A 27,705-nucleotide genomic window follows, 5' to 3' on the forward strand; every position below is an offset into this window, starting at 1 on the left:
TTGAACTTGCCCTTGAACACCACCACCTACACGGAAAGATGAGCGGGATTTGAAGCTGTGCCTATGGACAGCATGGAGCTGCTGCAACATTTACTTTCTTAGCTGTGATTCATAGGCGTGTCTTCAAATCCCCAGGGAACTTTGCTGTTAGAGGTGTTTCCTTGTAGTCACTGGAGGTTTAGTAAATGTTTACTGGTGGTGGCCATGACCACTCCTTGCCCTGCAGGCTTGACTTTGTCCCTTTTATAGAAAGCCCTTTGCTGAGGTGAACCCAGACTGTGGAAATCAGGGCCCTGAGGACACCTAGGAATTTTGGGAGCCTGCTGGGTGGATACTTTCCAAACCCAACACCTGCTGTGGGGGAGGGCTTCTTTTCCTTAACCTAGTGACTCAGGAGCCCTTAGGAAGCAGGAGATGGGGCAATAGGAATGTGGAACAGCAAGAGGATAGTTCTTGGTAAAACAGAATTACGTGGCCTCATGAGTTTTGGAAATTACCCTAATCATATTTGGCGCTGAAGCGTGTTGTTCCTCTTTATTGAAATTTCACCTCAGGAAACCTGAGTGGGGAGTCAACCATAGCCAAAGAACTGTGTACAGATTTCAGAGTAAATCATCTAAATCTCTGCTCTCAGGCCTGATGGAGAAAGCAGCCGTTCCAACGCTCCCTGTCCTAGAGGCAGGAGGTAAATGCGAAGTAGATGGGAATAAAAAGGAAGGCATGATTCTTCCTCAGCGGATTTTTATTCTTACATTTCCCTTCACTGATAAGTTTTCTATTTGGTGGGATAAATAATACTAAAACACGTGGTACAACGACACCTGATTGCTAGCGTGTTTTTAAGTCCACATTTACAGAACAGTGTCACAATGCACGTATAACATTTTCCCTCTCTGGCTGTTTCAGGATGTTTTCAGGCTAGATTGACTCATGGTGACTTTACACGCCTTTCTTCTCGTTTATTTCCCATGAACTTTGGTGTCAGTCTGTGAACCGGAGGGAATGTAAGTCATAAGTCACATGAGTTCTGCTTTAGGTTGCCATGTGATCTTCTGGAGCCTTTCTGCAGACTTAGTACATTAACTCCTGTGGGCAGTCGGCTTCCATGTGACTGCTAAGCCCTTTCCACAGCTGGGCTTTATCTGCCCACGTGAAAACCACTGATTCGATCAGCTTTATGACTTGTATGCTCAGGGCCGGGATACATGCAACCGCTTCTCCCAGCTGAAGAGGATGTACTTGGTATCCATCTGCAGCCAGAACTTGAAGAGATCCCTTGCCTGGTGTCAGCTGGCATTGACCCTGTAGGTTAAAACTGCAGTTCCGTGACTCTTAGAGCTGTCAGGCTGTAAATCCCATGTGGGCAAGGACATTTTCTCGTCCAGTGTTGTATCTTCAGTGCTGAGAATAGTGCTTATCTTATAGCAGATGCTCAGTAAATATGAATACATGAATGAATGCATCCCCCAAGCAAGAGTCTGATAGACATTTTCTTTTTTCTTCCAGTTCGTATCAGGTGTTAGTGCTTCCTCTGGCCCTCCAAAACACATTTTCTTGTGATTCTGAAGGGACTACCTCATTCTTTAGCAATGCTTCTGATGCTGATGGATATGTGGCTGCAGAACTACTGGCCAAAGATGTTCCCGATGATACCATGGAGATAGCTATTGGAGACAGGCTGTACTACGGGAAATATTATAATGCCCCCTTGAGAACAGGCAATGACTACTACATCATATTACGAATCACAAGTGAATGGAATAAGGTATATTTCTTTAAAAGCTCTTGTAAATTTTATTTTCTTCTTCCCATGAAATTTCAATGTGTAAACATTTGTTTTCCCAGTGTTTGAGATACACACTTTGTGTCATAACCATAAAAATGTGTGGAATACTTTGCCTTTATAAAGGATGGGCAGGTGAAACCTTTATGGATGGTGGATATTCTGAACTTCCTCGGGGACCTGGTTGGATCTGCGTTTGGACTGACCTGGTTTTGTTTCTTCCTCTTAAGCTCCATGAATGCCCTCATCCTATTGCACTGCTGAAGCCTGAGTTGGAGAACATCTAGATTGCTCTGTCACTTCCCTGTACTCCTGCCAGACTGCTGACTCCTCTCATTCTCCTGAAAGTAGGAGGGGCAGGTTAAGCTCAGCACTGCCGTGTTTTCTGTTCCTGTCGCTTCCTTGGATGTTGCATAGGCCCTACTGTCTTCTCCCCTGTCCTTAGGAAGGCTATGTTCTTCCAGCGGTGCTTCTTTCATGAAACATAGAACTGAATGATCATTACATAATGAATAAATATAATGAGCTGGACAAACAATAGTAAGAGCTGGATCGTTCAGTCAGGGATGGAAGGTCTTCTGAAGAACCATTTTGATGGTTGCCGTAGGAGATGTTTGGTGTAAAAAAACCCTGCAATTTTTGAGTGTATAGTTTAGTAGTGTTAAGTATGCTTACAGTGTTATGCAACCAATCTCCAAAAGTCTTTTCATCTTGCAAAACTGAAACTTTAGGGGCCAGTCCCGTGGCCGAGTCATTAGGTTCATGTGCTCTGCTTTGGCGGCCGGGGTTTCGCTGGTTTGGATTCTGGGCGCGGACATGGCACCGCTCGTCAGGCCACGTTGAGGCGGCGTCCCACATAGCACAACCAGAGGCACTCACAACTAGAATATACAGCTTTGTACTGGGGGCTTTGGAGAGAAGGAAAAACAAAACAAAACAAAACTGAAACTCTAGCCATTAAACAACTTCCCATTCCTCCTCTCCCAACAACCCCTGGGAACTACCCTTCTATTTTCTGTCTCTCTGAATTTGACTTCTCGAAGTTCCTCATATAAGTAGAATCATACAGTATTTGTATTTTTGTGATTGTCATATTTCACTTAGCATAATATTCTCAAGTTTCCTCTATGTTGTAGCATGTGTCAGAATTTCCTTCCGTTTTAAGGCTGAATAATATTCCATTGTATGTATATACCACACTTTTTTTATCCATTCATCTATAGATGGACACTTGGGTTGCTTCTATCTTTTGGCTATTGCAGATAATGCTGCTGTGAACATGGGTGTGCAAATATCTCTTTGAGTCCCTACTTTCAATTTTTTTTTTGGGTATATACTCAGAAGTGGAATTGTTGGATCATATGGTAATTCCATTTTTAATCTTTTTGAGGCACCACCATGCTATTTTCCATAGCAGCTCCATCATTTTACATTCTCACCAACAGTGTGTAAGGGTTCCATTTTCTCTACATCTTCCCCAACACTTGATATTTTCTGTTTTGATAATGGCCATCCTAATGGATATGAGGTGGTATCTAATTATGGTTTTGGTTTACGTTTCCCTGATTATTGATGTTGAGTATCTTTTCATGTGCTGTTGACAATTGGTATACCTTCTCTGGAGAAATGGTTAAGTCCTTTGTCCATTTTTAAATATTTTATTTTTTCCTTTTTCTCCCTAAAGCCCCCTGGTACATAGTTGTATATTCTTAGTTGTGGGTCCTTCTAGTTGTGGCGTGTGGGACGCCGCCTCAGCACAGCTTGATGAGTGGTGCCACGTCTGTGCCCAGGATCCAAACTGGCAGAACCCTGGGCCGCCGCAGTGAAGCATGTGAACTTAACCACCTGGCCACAGGGCCGGCTCCCCCTTTGTCCATTTTTGAATTGAGTTATTTATTTCTTTGCTGTTGAATTTTAGGAGTTCTCTATGTATTCTGAATATCAATCCCTTATGAAATATGTGATTTGAAAATATTTTCTCTAGGTTGCCTTTTTACTCTGTTGATAGTGTCCTTTGACGACAGAAGTTCTTAATTTTGATGAAGTTCAATTTTTCTGGTTTTTTTCTTTTGTTGCCTGTGCCTTTGGTGTCATCGCCAAGAAATCATTGCTAAATTCAGTTTCATGAAGCTTTTCCTCTATGTTTTCTTCTAAGAGTTTTAGGTCTTATATTTAGGATTGATGTATTTTGAGTTAATTTTTGTGTATTGTGTTAGGCAAGGGTCTCATTGCATTCTTTTGCATGTGGATATCCAGTTTTCCCAGCACCATTTGTTGAAAAGATTTCCCTCCCCATTGAATGGTCTTGGCACCTTGTCAAAAATCATTTGACCATGCAGCCACTATGGAAAACAGTATGGAGATTCCTCAAAAAGTTAAAAATAGAAATACCTTATGACCGAGCCATCCCACTAGTGGGTATCTATCCTAAGAACCTGAAATCAGCAATTCCCAAGAGTCCCATGCACCCCTATGTTCATCGCAGCATTATTCACAATAGCCAAGTCATGGAACCAACCTAAGTGCCCAGCAACTGATGATTGGATAAAGAAGATATGGTACATATATACAATGGAATACTACTAAGCCATAAAAAAGGACAAAGTCGTCCCATTCACAACAACATGGATAGACCTTGAGGGTATTATGTTGAGTGAAATAAGCCAGACAGAGAAAGACGAACTCTGTATGACTCCACTCATAGGTGGTAGTTAACATATAGACAAAGAGAACTGATTGGTGGTTACCAGGGGAAAGGGGGGTGGGGGGAGGGCACTAGGGGTGAAGTGGTGTATCTACAACATGACTAATAATGATGTACAACTGTAATTTCACAAGGTTGTTAACCATCATAATCTTAATAAAAAAAAAAAAAACAGATATCCCAACTCTCTCATGTTAGAGGTGAGGACACAGAAGCTGGGAGTAACTAAGTCATTTGCTGGACCAAGGATACACAAGATTTCGGATTATCTGCTACTTGCACGTTTTGAGGCATCAGTTATCCTGGGGGCAAAAGTTTTCTATATGTGTAAATATAACTTGTCATATGCTAATCCAAAATATGGTTTATTATAAAACAAATCACTTTAGGGGGAACTATTTACCCTATGAAGTGATTCATTTAGATGATGTCTATCTGCCATTAAAATAAAATTTAATTTATGCAACTAAAAAAAATAACAAAAAAACAAAAACAAAATCATTTGACCATATATGCAAAGGTTTATTTCCGGGCTCTCTATTCTATTCCTTTGGTCTATATGTCTGTCTTTATGCCTGTACCACACTATTTTGATTACTGTAGCTTTGTAGTAAAATTTGAAATCAGGAAGTGTGAGTTTCCCACTTCCCCCATTTTTTTTCCCTTCTGTGTATCTGTCCCAATAAATAGCTTCACCGCGTTCCCAGTTGCTAAGACAGAAACCTAGGAATAATTCTTGTCTCTTCCCTTTTTCTTATCTTCTTGTCCAGTCCATCATCAAACTGTGTCAATTCTATCACTTTAATGCTGTTTAAAATCATCCTCTCTTCTCCTTTTTCATTAGCACTGTTTAGCCTTTGACATTCCTTGTCTGAACATCAATTTTCTAACTCATCTTCCTGTCTCTTATTCTGCCTATCTCTTTGCTCCATACTACTGCCAGAATGAGTTTTATGAAATGCAGATCCGATCAAGGCACTCCATTTTAATGCAGTCGCTTCTTCACCTGGCCCTGTCAATTTCTCTTCTTTCATGTACTCAGTTCCCTAGTACCTGCCTTGTTATTTGAGGTCTCTTCTCCAATATCTTGAAATGCATCCTTCATTGGTTATTCTTGCATATTATTTTCTATTAGATGTACTTGATACATTTAGCATCAAGGCAAAATTTAGTCACATTCAAAATCCTATGGCCTTTTTAAGCTTTTCCCAGAATTTTTCAGAGTAAACATATTTTTTCAATTTTTAATAAAATAACCAGAATGCCCAAGGTTGTCGTTTGAAAGAGAATCTCCTATTGAAGTTAGAGGGATCTTTCTCTAACCCCTGCTATTCAGTTTCCTCAGGGGAATATTTTGATCAGTTTTATCATAGATAGTAATCTCAGCATTCCTAACAGACAAATATGCATATGATAATGTGGGGAGAAGAAGAGAAAGCATCTCGTTCCAATGAGTTAGTGCGTCTCTTCTACCACGGTTGAGTTTTTATACATGTTCTTTTTGTTCTCTTCCTGGTTCTTGGCTACATTTTGGGTAACTAAGTTTTCTGGGTAAATATCTATATATGTGAAGTATTATTATATCCCAGGACTTCTCATAACCTTGCCTAAAACATGCATCACTACTTATTGCTGAACCAGGATGTGACCTCAGAATCCTTTTCAACATAGTTCTCCAGGCAGTCAATGTCAGTGACTCTGAGCTGGCAAGGGGAATGAAACTTAAGGCTGTTCCTGTTGTTTACCTGCAGTGTATGCTGTCTGAGATCTACTGGAAAGCTATAGAATTGATCCCTGGGGTCACTGCTGTCTCTGCTGCCCACACCAGTCCCTCAAACACTTGGTGATCATATGGGTGGTAGAGCTAGATGAGACTTTAAAGATCTTCTAGTCCAAATTAAGTAGTAAAACCCTGAAACTTGGAGGGCTAAGGTGTATTATTTAAACTTACATCATGTGCCACCTAGTTAAGCGTGTTGCTGTGTTTTCCTTTATAGGTGAGAAGATACTCCTGTGCAGTTTGGACTCAGGTGAAAGGTAAACCTGTTTTCTGCCTGAGAATGCTGTCCTATTTCTCCTCTGTGCGATCTGTGGCATCAAGTGTATGTTAATGAGATTTCTTTTTAAATTGTCACAGATGATGGAAACTCATCTCATACTAGCTTAAGCAAGAAGTCATAGCTGAAAAGAATGAGGGGGCGGGAGCTTATAAGGTCAAACCAGAGCAAGATCCTGGGGACTCCAGGAACTGGGGACCTGGGCCTCAACACCATGAGTGGAACTCTCCCTTTGTGTCTCTTGTCTCTGCTCTCTGTTTCTAAGTGTGAGTTGGCCTATTTTCTTCTACTGTAGACCATTTGGTGGGGAGGGATGGGTCCCAGCTGCCCCAGCTCAGTAACTTCAGTGGAAACAGAAAGTTTTTCAATTCAAGGAAAGAATCTTTTCTCCTAGGTTAAGTGACTCTGTTGGGTGAATCTGTTGGGTAAATGTTAATAGGAGATGGGATACTATGATTGGCCTGCCTTGGGTTTTGGGCTTCCTCGTATGGCCGGTTGGGGGCCGGTCAGTGTGATTGACAACCCCACCAGAGTTGCACTGAAAGGGAGACGTCACCCCCTTCAAGAAGAGAGGCATAGAAAAACATGTTGGCAGACCCAAACAAAGAGCTACAACAGTCAACTACTTTCAACCATTTGGCTGCTGAGTGTGTCCACACACATACATATATACTGTTAAGAAAAACACCCTCCATTAAGAAAGTGGAATTATCCTCCATACAATCAAAATGGAACCCTAGTGGAAGACAGCTCAAAGGTGAGCCTACTGCATCCAGCTCCAAGACCAGGGAATGATCCTTTTCTCTTGATCAAATCCAGATGTGCTTCTCATGATCCATTTAGCAATCTGTGATAAAATGGCAAATCTAATCATTCTCAAACCACAGTATATAATATGAAAGAGAAAACTGGGTAACCACAATAAGTACTTCCATTTAGAAAGGAGGAAAAGATAAAGTGCTGTGCAGTGGTCAGGGGGCCCATAACAATGACCGCATCCTGCTGGACAGGAAAAGCAAGCATCCTCTGCCCTGGCAGCAGAATGGGTCTCTTGGTCAGTCCTTTTGTCTGCCTCGGGTTCTGCCTTATGGGAGAGGACCCTTGTTCGTTCCTCCAAAGCCGCACCTAAGAGATGCAGCGAGGAGGAGTTCTGCTGAGTGCTGCACAGCTTAAACCTTCTGCCTCACACGGGCAGTTCTCCGTTATGCGGGCCTGGCAATTACTTTAGAGATTGAGCAATCACAGGTCCTTGTGTGCCAGGCTGGGATTTCCCTGGCAGGACATTGCTTTAAACCCACAGGCAGCCAGCCAGTGGATTTGATTCCCAGGAATTCCATTAGTTTGTCGCAAATACCAGAAATCTTGTCAAGTTTATGACCTTTGAATCTGGACCTTTTCCTTGTGGTTTATGAGTCCTAGCAACAGCCCGAGGAATTCTGGCTCTTAGTCCAAATATCAGTTTAACCCTTTACATCCTGCCCCTTACCCCAGAGCAGCATAAAACAATAGGCTGGGGTGGTGAGGAAGCACCCACATACCCCTGCTTCCAGGAAGACTCTAGTGGATGGTGCTTTACAATGGGGGTTTTGTTACTCTGTCAGTAGAGGGTAAGGAGCAGGAAATGTTTGGGAGGGACCTAGAGAATTAGGCTTCCTTCATTTGTCTGCTTATCTCCTAATCATATTTTCCATCTTTTTGGCTCTACTCACACCAACTTCAACCAGAGTAGAGGACGTGGCTTTCCAACTGAGCAAGGCCCATCACCTGACCATCAGCCATCTTGGATTGCCATTGCCAGTCATCAAGGGCCTCTCTCTCTCTCTTTTTTTCAGCTTTCTTGAGATGTAATTTACATATAACATTGTGTTAGTTTAAGGTGTACAACGTGATGGTTTGATACATGTTTATATTGGAAAATGATTACCACAATAAGGTTCATTAATACTTCCATCATCTCACTTAATTACCATATATAAATATATTTGTGTGTGTGTGTGTGAGAACATTTCAGATCTACCCTCCTAGCAACTTTCGAGTAGACAACACAGTATTGTTAACTATAGTCACCGTGCTGTACATCAGATCTCCAGAACTTACTCATTTATAAGTGGAAGTTTGCGCCCTTTGACCAAATTCTCCCCATTTCCCCCATCCTCCAGCCCCTGGAAACCACCATTCTAGTCTCTATTTCTATGAGTTCAGCTTTTTAGATTCCACGTATAACTGAGATCCTATAATATTTGTCTTCCTCTGTCTGACTCATTTCACTTAGTATAATAAGTGAGGGCCTCTCTTAACAAAGATGTTTCCTGTTATGTTTCTGCATGCAGATAGACTAAGTTATCTTTCCTGGAGTTTAATGAAGGCCGCAAGAAACAACCACACATTCCAACATTTGGGAATTTTTCTGCCAGCGCTTTCCTTAAAACTTTAAGGATGGGAATGGAGTTCCCACAAGGAAAAGAGCTTTTATCAGAAGAATGGTGATAGGCAAGCATCCTGGCTAGCCACAGAAAATAGCTTCCAGAATCCACAGCTTTTAGCAACTATTTGGTATGATTAGCAAGCACTCAAACTGGGTTGAAGGAATGGCCAAAGAGCCAGCTGCAGTCATTCTGCGTGATTAAGTTAACAGGGAGGATTTTCCTTTGGAAATATCGAAGTGGCTTTTGGCAGTGCCTTCCCCTACCTCTCAACTTAAGAACCAGTGTTGAAAGAGAGTTCCAACCTTTGAATTCAAACTCCTGGAAAGCTCTGGAGATAATAGAAAACCCACTGCTGTGTTGAAATTCTGAAGGCAATTCTAGCATATATTTCTGTATGCACAAAGTTTATCTGTGTTGGGCCTTCATCTCTTTCGGTTTCTTTTTGCAGACATTCTGGAGGCTGCCATTTCAGAAAGTAATTTGGAGAGAGTGAAGTTCCAAATTAGTCTTGAAATTGTTCCAGTTCACTTATGTGAAGCAACAGCCCTGTTCTTGCCTTTGCCCAGCGCTGAACTGTGCTATTTACCTTTTGCAAGTTGCCCCTAAAAGAGCATTGTGATGATTACCAAGGAACCAGGAGTCAGTTTGATGGGAAATGCAAAGGCCTGGGCTTCCTCGCCCTTTATCAGCTGAGCATCTTTGAAATTATATTTAACTTGGCTGGTTCTCAATTGCTTCTTCCTGAGGTCTCTGAGATCCTTTCTGGCCACGAAATACTATGAGTCTCTGATCCCTTGAGTCACAGAGCAAGGTCATTTGATCTATGTGAGATGATAAACTAATCAGGGGACATTCTTCAGTCATAAGCATGAAACCTCTGAGTCATTAGTGACTACTCCTTTCTCTTTTGCCTTCATTTTGCCCCTTGGGCAAACCTCTCTGATAGGCCTTGATATCTGTATCATGGATGACTAGCACAGTTTCCTTTCTCAACCCCCCTCACAAGCGTTCAGGGTTTCCCTCTTCACTCTAGCCCACACGCTACCACCTGACTCATATTTCTAAAGCGCGGCACTGATTTTCTTATTTCCCCTGACAGTTTTTCCATAGTTCTCCATTATCTTTTAGTCTGGTCACCCAGGCCTCAGTTTGACACCAACGTAGCCTTCTAATTGCATCACTCATTCTTCTCCGTTCAGACTGATGTGCCAGCTCTTCTCTGGATGTGGCCCTTGCTTTCTCTCTTTATCTTTGCTCATATGATTAGTTGCTTATTTGCCCCCGGATTGCCCTATACCCTTCCTATAATCTCTGTTTATTATAATCCCACCTGTTCTTCAAGGTTAAAATCAAATGCTGTCTCCTCCTTGAAGCATTTTTTATTTCCTGCATGGGCCAGGATCTCTCTCTCTCCCTCTCTCTAGCCATCCTGCCATACTTTACAGCAACAGGTACACTCGTCTTGTCTTACTAGACTTCATACCCTTGAGGGAGAGCACTGGAAGAGCCGGGGCAGTGCCTGGCACATGGTAGGTGCTTAATCAGCATCTATAGAATTGGATTGAATGATTACCAGGGAACCAGAAGTACAGTTTGATGAAAAATTAAGCTGAGTGCAGTACTATCAAATTAAATAAGCCAGAGAGGATTTACATCAAGATAGAAGCCTAGTGTGTGGGTACATGTATGTATATGCTGTGTATATGTATGTATACACACAGACATACACATACTCATTTTAAACCTTCATAATTGTGGTAGGCAGAATTCTAAGATGGCCTCACAAGTTTCTGGCCGCTGGTGTACACCCACTTTCTCTCAGTTATTCATTCAAAGGCTGTTCTAGGTGTTGCTGTGAAAGGATTTGAAGAGTAGTTAAGGTCCCAAATAAGGAAGTTATCCAGATGGACCTGACCCAGTTGCATGAGCCCTTTAAATCTGGGTCTAGAGGTCAGCGATAGGGGAAATTGGAGATTCAAAGGGAGAGATGGATTTGACATAAGGGTTTCTCCCGCTGGCTTTGAAGATGGAGGGGACCACATGGCAGGGAGGCCGGCATCCTGTAGGAGGTGAGCAGCCCCTGGCTGACAGCCAGTAAGAATAGGGGGGCCTCAGTCCTACAACTGCAAGGAACTGAATTTAGCCCACAACCTGAATGAGCTTGGAAGCGGGTGCTTCCCCAGACCCTCCAGAGGGAAATGCGGTCCACCTGATGCCTTGATTTCAGTATTCTAAGACCCTGAGCAGAGGACCCAGTCACAATGGGCCTGAACTTCTAACCCACGGAACTGTGAGCTAATAAATGGGTGCTAGCTGCTAGGTTTATGGGAGTTTATTAAGCTGCGATAGGAAAGGAATTGGATAATGTTGCCAATTCATCAGCCTTTACTTATCTCTAAATTAGTTTTCTACTTTGATCTCCTTTGCCATCTCCTACTCTGCAGGGAATTCAAGTGAGGAGACCCTAGAATAGCACAGAGAAATTTAACACACTAAATAGAAGTCACGGTGCTGATTATTTGTACCTTTTGGAGAACAGAATTGCTGCTTTCAGGAAATGACCCTGCTTGGGTAAAGTCATGAAAAACTGTCCACAGGCATAGGAAATCCTCAAGCTGTCACAAAGTGTGAGGGTAGGAAAAGGGCCTTTCTAACTTGCTCTTCAGCACCTGTGATATTTCCACTAGTGAAAGTGTTAAGATAAGCCCAGAGAAGCCCCATCCCTCCTCCTGAGCATTGTCCCTCTTCAGGGAGCCACCCCGAAGAGAATGGTGGAGTTTGACCCTAATGGAGCTACTTTCTCCAAAAATGAGTCACTGGGAATCTGGGATATAGCACATGATTCACTCCCCTGGGTTTCTTAAAAAAGAATATTCTACGAGTGATTCAGAAGAAAAATAAGCATGATTTCATGACATGAGAGCGTGGAAGGGAGGGTAACGAGAGGAAGGCAAAGCTCTAAAAAATGTAATTCAAGTTGGCCAGTTGTAAATTTTCTCAGTAAGGAATTAATGGGGGAAGTCCCTAATGACGTCCCTATGTGGCTACACCATGAGCACTCTTGGTTGGACTCACTGAGGTTTTCACAGAGTACATATGCAAAGTAGAGAAAAAGACATATAGCCAGGAACTGTACTGTCAGCAAGAATCATGCCCGGAGCCCAAACCCAAGTTTCGTTATGCAGAATAAATAAAGATGATTTTCCAATACTTGCATCTAGAGTAAGGAATAGTTGGGCCCTCTGCTTAGGTGAATGATGCCCGGTTCAGGGATGGTCAAGAGAAAGGTTCCTCCACTCCTACTTTGCCTCTGTCCTGTCGGTTTGTCAGGGGATGTTTGAAAGCAAGAGAAGAGCGAACTGCCCTACAAAGTTAAAGTCTTCTGACCTGGATTAAGCACATTCAAGCAGGTTCATACAATTTGCAAATAAGATGGATAAACCTCTGCAAGTGATCTTTGAGAAATCTTGATGAAGAAGAGAAAAGTAAGAAGACTGGGAATGGGCAAGGAACATGGAACTTTAAACAAGGGGGATAGGATTTGCAAAGTGCAGATGATGATGATGGCTTGAATTCAAGGCCAGGCAGCATGGTCGACAGATGGCCCTGTGTCTGCCTGATAGAGGAAGCCGCAGTTCCCGGCAGTCAGCACGGGAGCTTTGAGCAGACTGGGTCAGCTTGCTCTCCTTTCTGCTTGCACAGAGTCACTAGTTGGTTAGGGCAATACAGCAGGCATAATGTATTTTGACTTCTGCCAACATTTAACAATGTCCGTGGACAACGTAGGGAAATGAGGTCTGTGTGTGAGCTTAGAAACTGGTGAAATGACTATGCAAAGGTTGCTTATCAATGTCAAATCCAGGAATATGCAGGACACATGCCACTGTCTACAGTCATCTTCAGTTCAACGTTTTTGTCAATCAGTCATGACAAATATATAGACGATGAAACTATAGAGGAAAAAATATAGAGAAAACATTGATGATTAAAACTGGGAGGAATACTGGGTAGACTAGATGAAATAACCAGTGCAGGAAAGTACTAGATTCTTTTTGCTGTCTCCAATGCTGTATTTTCTCTTAAAGAAAAAAACCAAAAAACTCTGGGGCCAGTTTGGTGGCATAGTGGTTAAGTTTGCATGCTCCACTTTGGCAGCCTGGGATTCATCAGTTCAGATCCTGGGCATGGGCCTACACACTGCTCATCAAGCCATCCTGTGGCAGCATCCCACATACAAAGTAGGGGGAGATTAGCACACATGTTAGCTTAGGGACAATCTTCCTCAAGCAAAAAGAGGAAGATTGGCAACAGCTGTTAGCTCAGGGCCATTCTTCCTCACCAAACAAACAAACAAAGAAAAAACCTAACAACTTTAGTGCGCAAAAGTGGCATCTCAATGTTTTAACTAGCATTTTTATTGCCTGTAAGAGAGCAGTTGATCAAGGTTTCATAATCATCTATAGTCATGTTTTATATGTGATTGACCTTTTCATAGATTTTGCTCATTTTGCTATTGAGGGATTTGTCTTTTCCTTATTAATTTGTAACACTGTCTATATGTCAACCCCTCGCTTATTTGTTATTCTAAATATTTTGCCCAGTTTTCCATTTGCCCTTTAAGCTTGCTTATAATACTTTTTGGTATACAGAAGTGTATGATTTTTAATATGGTCAGATCTCATTCTTTTAAGGTTTCTGCTTTAATAATTATGCTTAGAAAATTCTTACTTGCTTTAATATTAGGTAAATATTCACTTACATTTTGCTCTAATTTTTTTAGTTTCAGTTTAAGTCTTTAATCCATCTGGATTTTATTTTGATATATAGTATATAGTTCTAGTGATCAAAATTACTTTGTTCTAAATGGTTAGCCAATTTTCTCAACACTATTCATGAATAATGTATCATTTCCCCAATGCTTTGAAACAAAACAACAATAATGAACAATTGCTACCATCTGCCAATTGCTTACTATGTGCCGGGCGCAGTTCTAACCTGTATTAACTCATTTATTTCTCACAATAACTCTGTAAGGTACCATTGTTATCATTCCCATGTTTTTATATCATCCCTCCGCGGGGAAACAGAATGACTGCATAACTCACCCAGAGTCACTCAGTTAGGGAGTGGTGGTGTTTAAATACAGACTTGGACAACCTGACTCCAGTAGTCAAACTCTGAAATTATTTGATATAGTGGGGTCAGTTTCTGGGTTTTCTGTTTTGTTCCAATGGAGTCATTCCTATACCGATACTGCACTGTTTTAATACCTAGTAATTCAGTCAGTCCCCCAGTTTTTTTCTTTACTAATTTCTAATTTAACCCCCTCTCCTTCCATTTTATAATATGGCTTCTTAAAATGTCAAGCCCTTTTTTCTTCAGAATACTAAAAGTGGCCAAACAATATACGCCATGTTGTTCTGGAAAGTCTCTCGACAGCTTTTTCTAAGGTAATGGGTTTTGCAGGGCTCTTCAGCCAGAGGTGTGTTCCCCGGTGGCTTTTGCTGGCGCCAGCTGATTTATAGAGTCTCTGGTCAAACAAGTTGCTCTTAACCTGGCGGTAGAGATCCGAGCAGTGCCAATCAGTAGAACTTTCTGCAACAATGGAAAGATTTTAAAGCTGTGCTGTCCAATAGGGTAGCCACTAGCCATGTGTGGCTACTGAGCATTGCAATGTGTGCTTGAAATTGAGCACTTGAAATAGTATGACCGAGAAACTGAATTTTTAAACTTCATTTAATTTAGATTTAAATAGCCTCATTGTTGCTAGTGGCTACCCTCTTGGACATCTTAGATTAGATGATGAAATAGTTAAGTAGCTTGACTCGTTCTCACATGTGCCTTATTCACTGCTGGGGAAACAAGGCATGCATGTTTTGAGAGTCTCAAGTCCAGGGGCTATGATTTTTCCCCTCCAGCCCCTTCCCCCTTATGTAACAGATCTTTGCTTTTGCTGTTTTCAGCTCTTCTAAGGGAGTGCTGGATTACCCAAGGGGCAGACAAATCACATCCCTGGGGCATCGGTAAAAGGAGGGTACAGAAAAAGGAAATAATTTGATATTCCAGCAACAACAGCCGCAACAAATCATCTGGCAAAATGTGGACTTGGGTACCCTTCCTTACGCTTATTCCATAGCTTGGTGGTATTTTTATTTTTAATTCTATACATGCAGAGTCAGCCTCCAAGATCTTTTCAATGTCTGGTGGCATGATTGCACACAGAATTTTGTTCTTCCAAAGACGAACTTGAACTACTGCAGCCTGAGCTCCCATCATCCTCAGCCTGTGCAGGAAAGTTCTGGGCCTGCACCTCTGACCTCTTAGCGGGGAACATGGCCCGCTCTGCTGCAGACAGAGCTGGATTCAGATTTGCACTGGGAAGCATGGTGCTGTGGTCAAAAGCAAAGACTGGAGCCAGAAAGCTTGAGTCTGAATCCTGGCTCTATCATATACAAGCTGAGTGACCTTGGGCAAGATGCTTAACTGCTCCCTGCCTCGGTTTCTAATCTGTAAAATGGGAATAATAATAGTCCTCAGGGTACTATTATTATACTGGGTACTGTTATTATAATACCTGGTACTATTATCTTAGTACCCACTGGGTGGTTAGGAGAGGTAATTAGAACAGTATCTGGCACATAGTAAGTACGAAATAAGTGTTTGCAAATGAAGATGAGAACTTTAGAACATGATACTCTGATCCAGTCACTTGGCCCAAATGTGCAACTCAAACCTGGGTGTTTTTCAATTTATAACCAGGGATCTCCCTGGACTTGGCATGTGATGCACCCCAAATAGAATATATGTATGTCTTTCGAAGAGCTTTTACATCCATTTTCTTCTTTTATCCTCACGGCAATCTGCTGAGTGGAGCATGGAGGTACCGCCCTCCGTGATGTGTAGGGAAACTGGCAGATGACTATCCGACAGAGAAGGGTTTGCTATATTTGACTACTGGAGTAACTATCATTTTTGGAGCAAAAATCCAAATGATGTCCGAATGACTTCTTCCTCATTACAAAGGAAAACGGCCCATAAAAATCCATCAAGTGTCATTGACTTGGGAGAGGACCAACAAAAGCAACACAGTGTGATGTATTTATATGCCTGACAAGATCAGCCTTTTTATTCCTTGTAACTTGAATGTGGCCTGGTTTTACATTTCCTTTTCAGACATACCCTGGAACTGTGTTTTCCTGAGGCCCTACCTCACTAGGGCCAACTCAGGGGGCACAGAGGCTCTCTGGGCATTCTTAGGATGGTTTGTTAAATGGGACCAAGCTCTGGGTTAAAACAGAGTGAGCACAGGTGGGTGTGTACCTCCCGGAGGGCCGTGATTCCGTGCGCTGTGGGCTCAGTGTGTGGTTTTGTCCCACAGATGCGTCGCTCACGCTAGAGCAGATGATGGGCGTTGGGCTGGGCTCCGTGGCTGCCGTGACTGTTCTGGCATTCCTCCCCTTCTCAGCAGTGTGGTATGTGAGACTGTGGTTCTTGAGAAATGAATGGAATGGAGGGAGGATGGGGTTGGTGTCATGAACAGCTGGGATTGAGGAGGGTCACAGGGGATGTGGGTAGAGGTTGTCCTGGGCTGAGCAGACACTCCCCAGGTGAAAGGGTAGGGAGGAGGATGTGCAGCTGGCCCAGGAAAAGAGCAGGGTCAGTGGTGGCTGCCCTGGCCCCTCAGAGTGGTGGCTGATCTCCACGCTGCTTTCCAAGAGTGTGTATGAGGGGCACGTAGGGATGCACCATGGGAAAACCAAAGCGTGTCAGTGGACTCTCTTTTCCGCCTCCCTGTCTAGACTGCAGACGGACGCTATGAGAGGAGGATGCACTGCTGCTGGGACAGATGTCATGACAGCTGCTCAGGTGCCTGCACAGAGGCCCCGTGTGGCTTCCATCCGGGTGTGTATGTGGGTCTACAACTTTCTCCGTTTCCAGCTTGGCCCGATTCCTGGATTCAAGATGGTGACTATCTTTAAGGAATCCCCCAAAAGTAGGAAACTCAGGAATTGCTGACGTCTTCCCTGCTACACGACCAGTTCTGTGTCTATGAACTTGAGATGCTTGATATACAATGTAATACTGACCACAGGCTACAGATTGCGTGGGCTGGGCCTGTGTCTTCCTCTGAGTGGTGCCTGAGAGTCAGCTCCTCTAGACACTGAATGAAAGAGAGTCTCTGCATCTTACTTTATAGCATCTCTGTGAATTAATTTAGAACCCATTCTTCTATAGTAATCAATGAATTGGACTTAAGTTTGGGCTAGAATTTGACTTTATGAAGGCAGCCATTGAAAAAGATAGAGATTATTGACATAGGAAAACTTGTCAAACACTTTAAAAGCAGCTTTCTTCCTGTAATTAATTGACGTGTAATCAGAAAGTACGCTAGCCTGGCCACTCTGGTAAGTTCCCTGCAAGTCTGTTAGGCAGCGTTGCTTTGATACAGTTCCGTTTGTCTTATATGGGTTCAAAAGCCGTAAGTCTTCATTCCAGTAAAAATATTCTGTTAATTTAGACAGTTCTTCTCTTCTACATGAATGTTCATAGCAGCCTTGGTTAATGTTTTTATAACTAAGCGTCTCCTAAAAGTGCTCTGTGCCTCCCTTTAGATTCAGTGGTCATGTAGTTCTAACGGGTTGAAATGATATCAAGCCCGTGGCCAGAGTCCATGTGTTTACAGGGAAGGGGGATCAATGTGGGCGACACGATCATCTCTTTCATCTACAGCCTCAGTAACTGGGATTGTTACTTTACCAGGAACCATGACACATTAGATGTAGGCAGTCCTGGGCCTACTGTCAACATGCGGGATTTGTAGATGGTGTGTATTAGATTTGACTCTTAAAGCCTGAATCAGTATTCTGTAACTTTCCTCCCTCACCGACAGTGTAACTCCAAGGCTCACTAAGAAACAAATGGAGAAGAAAGACAGAGGCTTGTGGCTTCTCCAAGGAACAGTGGTATTCTCTTCCCTCTTCTCCCTCCCTTTCTAGGCCTGGAGAAGAAAAAGCATGGGGGAGGAAGAAGGGGACCAGTTATATTGCACAACCTCGGGGCACAGCATATATGAATGTAGTCCTGGAATTGTGCAACAGTGGTCCTGAGGAAAAGGGACAATCTTTCCAACGTGGTAGGCGGGCATGTTCTCTACCAGCTCACTGGGTGTTGGTGACGGACAGATCTGAGTAGCCTGGACTTGTGGGCAGATGAGGAGACGATAGCAACAATAGGAACAGGTGGAAACTGTCTATGAAGCTGCTCCACCCTGGGGGATCTGGCCCAAAGAGTATCCACTCAAATGGGAAGAGGCAGAGAGAGGGAGATGATATCCTGACACTTGGGTAGTCAATGCCGACTGTCAGCCGCTGGCCCCTGCCAGTATTAGACAGGGCAATATTAGGAAAAATTGTCCTTTGTCCTCTGAGGTACTACCTCCGACTACAACTCAGGGTCAACATTTAGAACCCTTCCTGCTCTCATCTTAGGTGAATAACAGAGTAGAACTCTCAATAGACTAGTACAAATAGCTTTCCATTTTAATTTTTATGTGCAGCAATTCAAACTCATACTATTTTCACAGCTCTTGAATTAAATTTGGAATCATTACAAATTATTGTGGTTAGTATGGGGTAGGGTCTCTGATGAGTAAGGATTTTCCTCAAAGCCTCCTCTATCCAAGGAGAGAAAATGAGCCTCCACTCCCATATTATTATTATTATTTTTTTACTGGTTCTCTAAACAGCATATGTTTCTATAGCCCCCCTAATTTCCAGCTCCAGAATGAACTGCCAGAGAAGCTACCATTGTCCACCTGGGGATTTAGCATAATTTTCATGGAAAGGAAGAAATCCCACTTGCTTAGTATCAAAAGTTTCTGGTTAAAATAACTGACTAGGTAGTCAATAAAATGTTCTAGGTACAGTGCAGAAATACAACAGCAGTGCATGAAAGAGTACTAAAATAGCAAAAACGCGGACTTTGTCACTTCCCCTAATTGTTCCAAATTAGTACCCAGAGTTGCACAGTGTTGATACTTAACAGAAGCACATACTGAACATTTGCAAAAGGATATACCATTTTTCTACAGTTCTTTTCTGATAGTTTTCTCCTAAACGCGAAGGCAGCTTTAAGTTCTTTAAAAATTCTTGGTAGCTTTACCACAATACTGTTCTTTTTTTTCCAAGTGGATTCCTGGTTAAGGCAGGAGGGCATCTCGGGAGACTGATAGTGGGTCTTCCTGGGAAAATGCAGGCTGCTTCTGTTGAAGGACCAATGAATGCCACTGAATAAAGCTAGATCCTAAGGTGGGGATAGAGCAAGGATCTTTTCCTTATTTACTCCCTTGGGGACAGCATGTAGAGGTGAGCACTGAGATCCAGTCTTGAGCTCCCTTTCAGACTAGGAATCAAAACTGAGGGGTTGCCCAGATGTGGAGCAGATTATTCCATGGCCGATTTGTGTGTGTGCACCCATAGTTTTAATTTGTCTCCACCATGCTTTTTGTTTATACGTGTGCTTCCATCCTGTTCTCACAGCAGTTATGTGCGGTGGGAAGGTTAGGGGTTATTGTCTTCCCGTTTTAGAATGGAGAAGTGGGCTCAGACAGATATGTGGCTTGAACTGTGGGGCCATGTCTTCTGATCGCAGGTCTACTTCTCATTCCTGGGGTTTGATCGGCCTTGAGCTAATCTTTGGACAGTACTTTTGGGTCTTGGGAGAGTCAGGCCTTTAGATTTCTAAACAATATATATATTTTTAACCATTGCCTTTACTGTTATGGCACATGTCTTTTTATACCTATCTTTTCACTGTAAGGTCCCACCCTCCATCACTTCTAGGAGCCACCAACTACCAAACAAATAGGTGGAGGTTAAGCAGGGGAGATAGATAACAGTCCACCTCTGACTCAAGACCTGAAACTGCAGTTGGGTGCTTAAGCTAAGATCAGAGCAGAAGTGATTATCTTGAAATTCCACATTAACTTGGAATAAAGTTAATATTTAAATTGATTTTAAAGGAAGTAGAAAAGAATTCTCAGTGCTCCCTTGTTATTGCTAATCTCCCATTCTGATTTTCTGTTGTTCCATTCTGTTTATCTAAGAGAAAACCAGTAGCAGTAGTCAATCAAATAGTGTTTTAAGGACCTTTTGCCTACCACACCATTGTTGGTTAAACTGGAGCGCCCAGTTTGGGAGAGGGTGGAAGGTGTGACTTTTTCTGTGCCCAGGTTTGTGGGCGGGTGATACAATGAAGCACATCAATTTAAAAAAGCAGTGTAAGCTCATTGTTTGAGAGAGAGAAAGAGAATGAATGAATCATTTTAGTGATGTGTGTGTGTGTGTGTATCTATATCCATACTTTTTTTGGTACAACACAGGGTTACCAAAATGAGGTCAAACTATGCATGTGGCTTTGTAATAATTGTGCTTCTTTCATTCATCAACATATTTTGGGAGCATTTTTCATGTCAATAACAACTGCATTTACAGTTTGTACCATCGTTTATGTAACCAGTACTCTATTGTGCCTTGTGGATTTAGAGTGTTTCCAGATGTTAACTATCCTTATACAAGTCTGTATAATTGTCTGCAGTTATCACTTAAGCTAAGGTCCTAGAAGTGAAATTGTTGGAATGAAAACTATATATATTTTCTGTTTACTATGTATTGTCAGAGGAATCTCACCGAGAGTTTATACTCTCGCCAGCAGAAAGCCTCAACCCCACTGGGTTTCGTGGATGTCTTTAATCTTGGTTAACATTGTAAGTGAAAAATGATGTTGTAATGTTTTTTTTGCATTTCTCTGACTGTTTTGCATGTTGATCGGCCATTTGTAATTCTGTCTTAGTGAATTGCCTTTTTTCTCAATACTTGGCTTATTTGTCTTTTATTGATTTGAAAAAGCCCTTTGTAGCATAGTAGTTTTCACTCTTAGCTGTCATGTATTTTGTAAACAAATTTTCTAGTTTATCATTTCTCTTTTGACCCTGTTTGTGTCTTACGCTGCCACATGAACACTTTAAATTTGTATAGGCAAATTTAGTGGTCTTTTTCCTTATGTGGCGTTTTGCCTTTGGTGCCGTGCTTAGAAGAACCTTCCGATCTCAAGGTAATAAGTATAATTCAGCAGTTTTAAAAAACATTGAAATCTTTAATCTATCTGAAATGTCTTTTAGTAAGAGCAGTGAGGTTAGGGGGAATCTTTTTTTATTTTTGCTAAATGGTTTAGCCAATAGTCCTATTAATGTTCATTGACTGCTATTTTTTTCCCCTAGTGATTTGAATCATATACTGAACCATATACTAGAGTCTACTCCTGAACTTTCTCTTTTGCTCTGTTGATCTATTTCTGTGCCAACACCACCTGCTGTAACTTTAAAATAGGGTTTTTTTTATACCAAGTAAGTTACCATTCTTTTTCTGTTAACTCTCAACTTTTGTTATATATTTATTCTTGTATACATATTTATTAAACATAAACTAAAGAATTATTTGGTCAGTTTCCCCCCAAAATCTTAATATTTTTCTTGAGGAGGTGTTAAATAAAGAGTGCTCCTATCCCGGAAGATGATATGTGTCTTTGTTTGGTTTTTGTGTGTGTCCCTGTGCAGAATATTCTAGTTTTCCATTTACAAGGTCATTAATTTGTGCTTACCTTTCATTGTGTATGTCTAGATACTTTATATTTTGTTACCCTGAACTCTCGAGTCACTACATTGGCTCCTGCCCCAGAGAGAGCATCCCACAGCCTCTCGCTGCTGGCATTATTGGAGTTCTCTTGCTTGGCAATCTGCCTTTTTGGGGAAAAGTCTCATCAAGATGGCTCTTCCAGAGTATCTACTTGACCTATGGAAACTCACAGACCCTTGCCATGCCAAATGGAGGATTGCCCCACCATCGCGAATAGCTCCAGCCTCAGACTTCAGTTTTCTTACCCATTAGACCTTTGTTCTCCCCTTAGTGGAAGTCTAGTTTGCTTCCAGTGTGGTTCCCTCTGTTTTGTCCTGCTGCTGGCCTGACAGCCTCAGCTTCTTGACCCTTGGGTTTCTTATCCTTGGAATCAGATAGCAGGCCACTCTGTCTTCCAAAGCTTTAGGGGACACAAGTCAAATTCTCTGAGTGGGGGTCCCCTTGAAGCTCCTCTTTCTAGTCTTGTACGGAGGAGAACCCCCTACCCCTACCACTGGGGTAGGGGTTAGAAAATGCTCAGCACACTAACGGCTTTCTCCAAAGAACTACTTTCTTTTGACTTTTTCAATTTTAAACCACCTCATATCCAGGTATTGGGCTAAGGGTCATAAGACCATTTGGAAATCCTCATTTTAGAATATGGGAGTGCTTGCAACCTATTATTTTCTTCTCAGGTTTTTGGGACTTTGGTCAAAATAAAGGAAGTCCAATTTGGGGTCAAAGGATGTAAAAATTAGTTCACAGCAAAAGAAATACAAATGACTCCTAAACATACGATGCTCAACTTCACTCTTAAGAAAAATGTCAGTGAGATATCATTTCTAACCCACCAAATTGGAGGAAATCTAGAATTCAACAGCACACTCTTTTTTGAGACTTGGGGAAGCAGGCACTCGAGCACGATAGTGAGAGTACAGAATGGAACAACCTCTATGGAAGGGAATCTGGCAATGTTTACATGGCCTGCATCCAGGTGCCTTTTTCTTTTGACGCCACAGTCCGACTTCTGGGACCTATCTTGTGGTTTCACTTGCACATGTTCAAAATGACACATGCACGGGGTTATTCACTGTGGCATAGTTTATAATAGCAAAAGCTTGGAAACAACCCAAGTGCCTCTCAGGAGGAAACTAGTTAAACGAACTATGGTACACAATGGAATATCATGCAGTTGTGAATAAGGAATGAGGAAGGACTCTATGCACTGATAACAGAGAGATCTCTAAAATGTATTGTTTTAATGTGAAAAGCAAGGTGGAGTATAGCATATATGGTATGCTATCTTTTGTGTAAGAAAGGGGGAATGAAAACATTTCTCTAGTTTTATATAAAGAAATGCTGGAATAATAATGAATTAACGGAAATGGTTGCAAATGGAGAAAGGGAGAATGGGGGAGCCAGACAAGGTGAGAGTGAATCTTTTGAGTATCTATCTTCTTATTCTGTTTTGATTTTAAATATGTAAATGTATTACTATTCAAAAACATAAAAATAAAATTTCATAAGAAAAAAGAAAATGCTTCATTTAATATCTTATTACTTCTGTGTCAAATCAAAATCTGATGGATACTGCTTGGCTTCCTTCTCAATCTAAACCCAAGACAAAAGATCTGGGTAAGACTGGTTTACCCCTCCATCCCAAAGTTGGTGGAGCATCCAGTACTGTGTTTTAAGATTTCTGAAGAGTCCGTGACTGAGTAGAGGTGGGTGTGTTACATTCCCATGATCAACTTTTAGGGCCTAGTTTCTACTTCTTACAAATTAGTTCGGTTGATGGATCATCTCACCCTCCTTTGTGGGGTCCCTGTCCCACGCACATTGACCTACCCATGGAACTCAGCTCCTTTTCACAATTTCCACTCAAAATCTCACTAAGGACTTTGGGCATTTAGACAATGTGAATGGAGAGTGTATTAGTTTCCTATTGATGCTGTAACAAATTGTCACAAACTTGGTGGCTTATAAGCACACAAATGTATTATTTTACAGGTCTGGAAGTCAGAAGTCTGTCATGAGTCTCACTGGGCTAAAGTCAAGATATTGGCAGAGCTTTTTTCCTTCTGGAAGCTCTAGGGAGAATCCACATCTTTGCCTTTTCCAGGTTCTAGAGGCTGCCTACATTGCTTAGCTGTGGCCTTTCCTCCAACCTGAAAGCCAATAGTGTGGCCTCTTCAAATCGTTCTCTGACTCTGACCCTCCTGCCTCCACCTCCCTTTCATTTGTAAGGACCTTGTGATTACATTGGGCCTAAATGGAATATCCAGGTTAATCTCTCTCTCTCAAGATCTTAACCACATCTATGAAATCCCTTTTGCCATGGAAGGTAACGTATTCACAGGCTCTGGGATTAGTACGTGGACATCTTAGGGGTCCCTTATTCTGCCTACTACAGATAGTATTATATTTTAGATATACAAACAATTAGAAGTGAATATTTGTTATCCTTTGTCTTCAAAATTCTCTTCCATTCCCATCACTTCCCATCTTCATTCTTTATTAAAATCCTCTAAATTCCTGAAATGCAGAACAATTTAGCTGTGTCTTATTTTATTTTTTGCTAATTCATGCCGTAAGCATCCACCTTTACCCAAATGCTTTACCAAAGCATTTTTTTTAAACAAAAATAGTTTCCTCCATAAGAATTCTATTGTCAGCTTTTAACTTAAACTTTCTATTTTTGACCTTCTGAAAATTTCCCAAAGCTTCGATTATTGAGTGCATTCTTCCTTCTTGCACGGTGATGATTCAGATTTCTTAAAAATATTTTTGTGAATCTTTGGTAATGCGATTTGGGAGGACAACTGGAAACTAAAATGTGAAATATTTGTAAGAGAATTATAGCAAAGACTATATATGCTTATAGTCATGTATTAATTTTCTGTTGCTATGTAACAAATCACCACAAACTTAGTGGGTGAAAACATACACATTTATTATCCCCCAGTTTCTGTGGGTCAGGAATCCAGGTTTAGTTGGGTTCTCTACTCAGGGTATCTCAAGTCTGTGATCAAGTGTTGGCTAGGTTGCATTTTCATCTGGGGCCTCGACTGGGGAAGACCTCTCTTCCGTGCTTGTTCAGATGGTTTGCAGAATTCATTTCCTTGTGGTTGCGTGGCTGAGGGTCCCAACTTTTTGCTGGCTGTCCTCAGGTCCTAGATGCCACTCACTGTTCCTAGAAGCTATCTGCAGCTGTTTGCCATGTGGGCTTCCTGAGCACACTGCCTAATTCACCAAGTCAGCATGAAGAGTCTCTGACTGCAGGGAGGGCCCAGTCCCTCTTTCAAAGGGCTGTCATCTGACTAAGCCAGGCCCACCCAGGATAATCTCCCCTTTACACAAAGCTCAACTAATTCGGAACCTCAGTTATATCTGCAAAATCCCTTCATCTTTGCCGTTTTCTTTCAGTTAGAAGTAAGTCACACTCAAGGGGAAAGTTTAGACAGGTTGTGGACACCACGGGGCAGGGATAGTAAGGGCCATCTTAGAATTCTGCCTACCACAAGTTACTATAGAAAAAATCAGTTATAAACTTTAAACTCTACCACACTGTTTCCTGGGTTCTTCTGACAGGGCTAATTGACTTCATAGCAAAAGCCTGGGCATAATTCTAGTCTCTCTAGGGAGAGGTGCCGAGGCTGCCAGGGGTGGAAATGGCCAATGGCCTAGAGATTTTAGGAAGGCACTGGTCTCTAAGGCTGCTTTCTCATCTTGGACTGGATCCATTCACTTGAATGAGGCACAAAGATTTGGGGGAACAAAGGGCCTCCTTTCTCAGGGTCCATGGGCGTGTGTCCCATCTCCTAGCATTTGGGTTAGTAGGATTCAGGATTTGCAAGCTCGGCCTGCAAAAGTCTATTTCTGTCAAACTCAAGAAAGCCTAGTATGTGGCTCTGAAGGGCTAGCTCTGTCGTGTGATTCCTGGAAGTGGCCATCTTGAGTTTTGGTGGGCTGGGCAGGGTAAGGTAACATTGGCCAGATTCAAGGCTTCCAGAGGGTGGTGAGAGCTCCAGGAACGAGAGCTGGAGAGCGCAAAGATCCTCCCTAGCCTCCCGGACCCTGCCTAGCCAAGGACTTGGCAGTAACTGTGTGCAGCAGAGAATGGCTGGGGCTGAGGGAAAAGCCCTTACAGCTCTTAGCCACAAGCTGTGACTTCCTCTGTCCAAGGTGCCTTCTAGTGAAAAGTGGATCCAAGACCCTGAAAGAGAGCTTAGTTCCAAGAGACAACTTGGGTTGTCTTCGGATGACCACTGTGCTTGGTATCTCACAAAGATGAACACCAGATGACTCCAGGACCTTGATGGTTTGTGTGGACTTTGCTATGCTGGCAATGGTCAGGGACAGCCATAAGGCTCTCCACCATGCTGCCTTCTGGTTAAAGAAGGGCAGTGCCCAGGAAAGAGGGATTGTTACCACAGAGCCTAGATTCCCAGGGCAGCAGCTGGGCAGTACAACTCCTGCGCTGAACAAGGAAGACAGTGTCCTGGTCCTGGCCAGAGAATGTAAATGTCCACCCTGCATGAGCCCTATAAAGGAGATGGTGCATGGGGCCATCAGGCTCAAAGCTTGCTGCCAAGGGCATGAAGCAGCAGAGCCTGACTTGGCCACCTGTGATGTGCGTTCATGAACATTCTTGCTGAATTTCCCATGGAAAATTAATATATAGCCATCAGTCTAAATTTCTGTTTGAGTTTGGTGCATCTGAAACAGTTTGCCGGATTAGAAGGAGACTGAGGGGACCCCACAAAGGCAAAAAGACCAGCCCCCACTCTCAGCTTGGGGGCCTACATCTTAGCCTCCAGCTGTCACGCTCCTCTGGTGTCAACCACTTTCCTCCACTTTTTCTTTTTTTTCTTCAGCCGCTCTGGCTTCCTCTTCCTCAAGGGGGACCACTGCAGGCCTTGGTAGAGAGGCCACTCAGACTAGGTTGGAGCTTGATGCAGAACTGGAACCCACACTAGCTGGGAAAGCACATGAGTCTTAGCGAGAGCCAAGGATAGAAAGACCAAGGCTTGTCATTGGATGAAATCAAAGAAATAGAGACCCACTTCTAGAGCCAAGAAGCAACCTGTCTTCTTGGAGGGAGACACAATGTTACAGCCTTGGGGAGTTGACTGTGTGTCTTGGAGGCTGAGTACGTGCCTTGGAGGGCTGCCTATGTGTATGGCAGGGAGAGTTGTGTTTATTCTACTCTTGGCCTGGGACTTTGGTTTGCATTGATTGTATTGCACACCTAGCTTTCTAAGATTGCTGTCTTCAGCCTCTGCCTGCAACTGGGTTGCCAACTGGCCCTTTATTGTCCACCCAACTTTCATCAGTTTGGTCACCTAGGTCATTGCCCTTAATTCCTGGGACTTCACCAGTTTCCCGAGAACTTATGGTTCATACTACCTCTAGTCTGCTGCTGCCCATTAGCCCGCATTTTTGAGAACTTTGATTAAGTTTCCACACTGACTTGTGTTTTTCACTATACGACTTCTGCGTTGCATGATCGCTTGCTTGGTCAACCACTGTGCTGTATTCTGGTAAACTGAAAGGAAAAGCAATTGTTCGAAGTGAACAACAGGAAAAAGCAGTTATTTTGAGCAGATATTTTCTGAGTGAAGTGAGAGCCTGAGACTTGAGTCCGACGTAGAGGGAGCCCAGATATATTACTGAACTTTCAAGTGTTTCAACTGAGAAGCTCCAAAATTCTCTGATCTGAATGAATTCCCATCTAAATCTGAGGATACTCCTGAGGAACCCCATTCTGAGGGTGGTGATAGGTCACTAGCATCATTTATATCTATTTTTATAAGATTTATAGTGAATGCTTGTAGTGAAAGGAAAACTGTTTTTTAACCCTCCATAGCACAAAGGGATGGAATTTGATGCACAGTAAAAGAAATCATAGCTTAAGTTAGTCTGAGTTTTATTGTATTTTGGAAATGCTCCAAACTCCATACTTATGCCGCATACTCTAAGACCAAAGTGTGTTGATTATTATTATTATCTATTGTTTTATTGAGGTCATCATTGAGTTTACATCATTGTGAAATTTAAGTTG

The 27,705-nt window shown here is 42.4% G+C and overlaps 1 protein-coding gene across 11 annotated transcripts in view; it reads left to right on the plus strand.

Moving 5' to 3' along the window:
- Positions 1-23,089, plus strand: part of SUSD1 (sushi domain containing 1) — a 130,180-nt gene extending 107,091 nt beyond the window's left edge. For 4 of the 11 annotated variants that reach the window (XM_070518982.1, XM_070518979.1, XM_070518983.1 and 1 more), the window contains 4 exons: positions 1,507-1,765; positions 6,485-6,524; positions 16,349-16,442; positions 16,770-23,087. In XM_070518982.1, coding sequence (XP_070375083.1) covers positions 1,507-1,765; positions 6,485-6,524; positions 16,349-16,442; position 16,770 — 394 coding nt within the window. In that variant the 3' untranslated portion in view covers positions 16,771-23,087. Of the gene's footprint in view, positions 1-1,506; positions 1,766-6,484; positions 6,525-16,348; positions 16,443-16,769 lie in introns of all 11 variants that reach the window. The other 7 variants (XM_070518977.1, XM_070518976.1, XM_070518974.1 and 4 more) reach the window with 5 other exon arrangements.
- The last annotated feature ends 4,616 nt before the right edge of the window (positions 23,090-27,705 follow it).

This window comes from Equus asinus, chromosome 10 (genome assembly GCF_041296235.1).
Source record: "Equus asinus isolate D_3611 breed Donkey chromosome 10, EquAss-T2T_v2, whole genome shotgun sequence".
NCBI classification, from domain to species: Eukaryota; Metazoa; Chordata; class Mammalia; order Perissodactyla; family Equidae; genus Equus; species Equus asinus.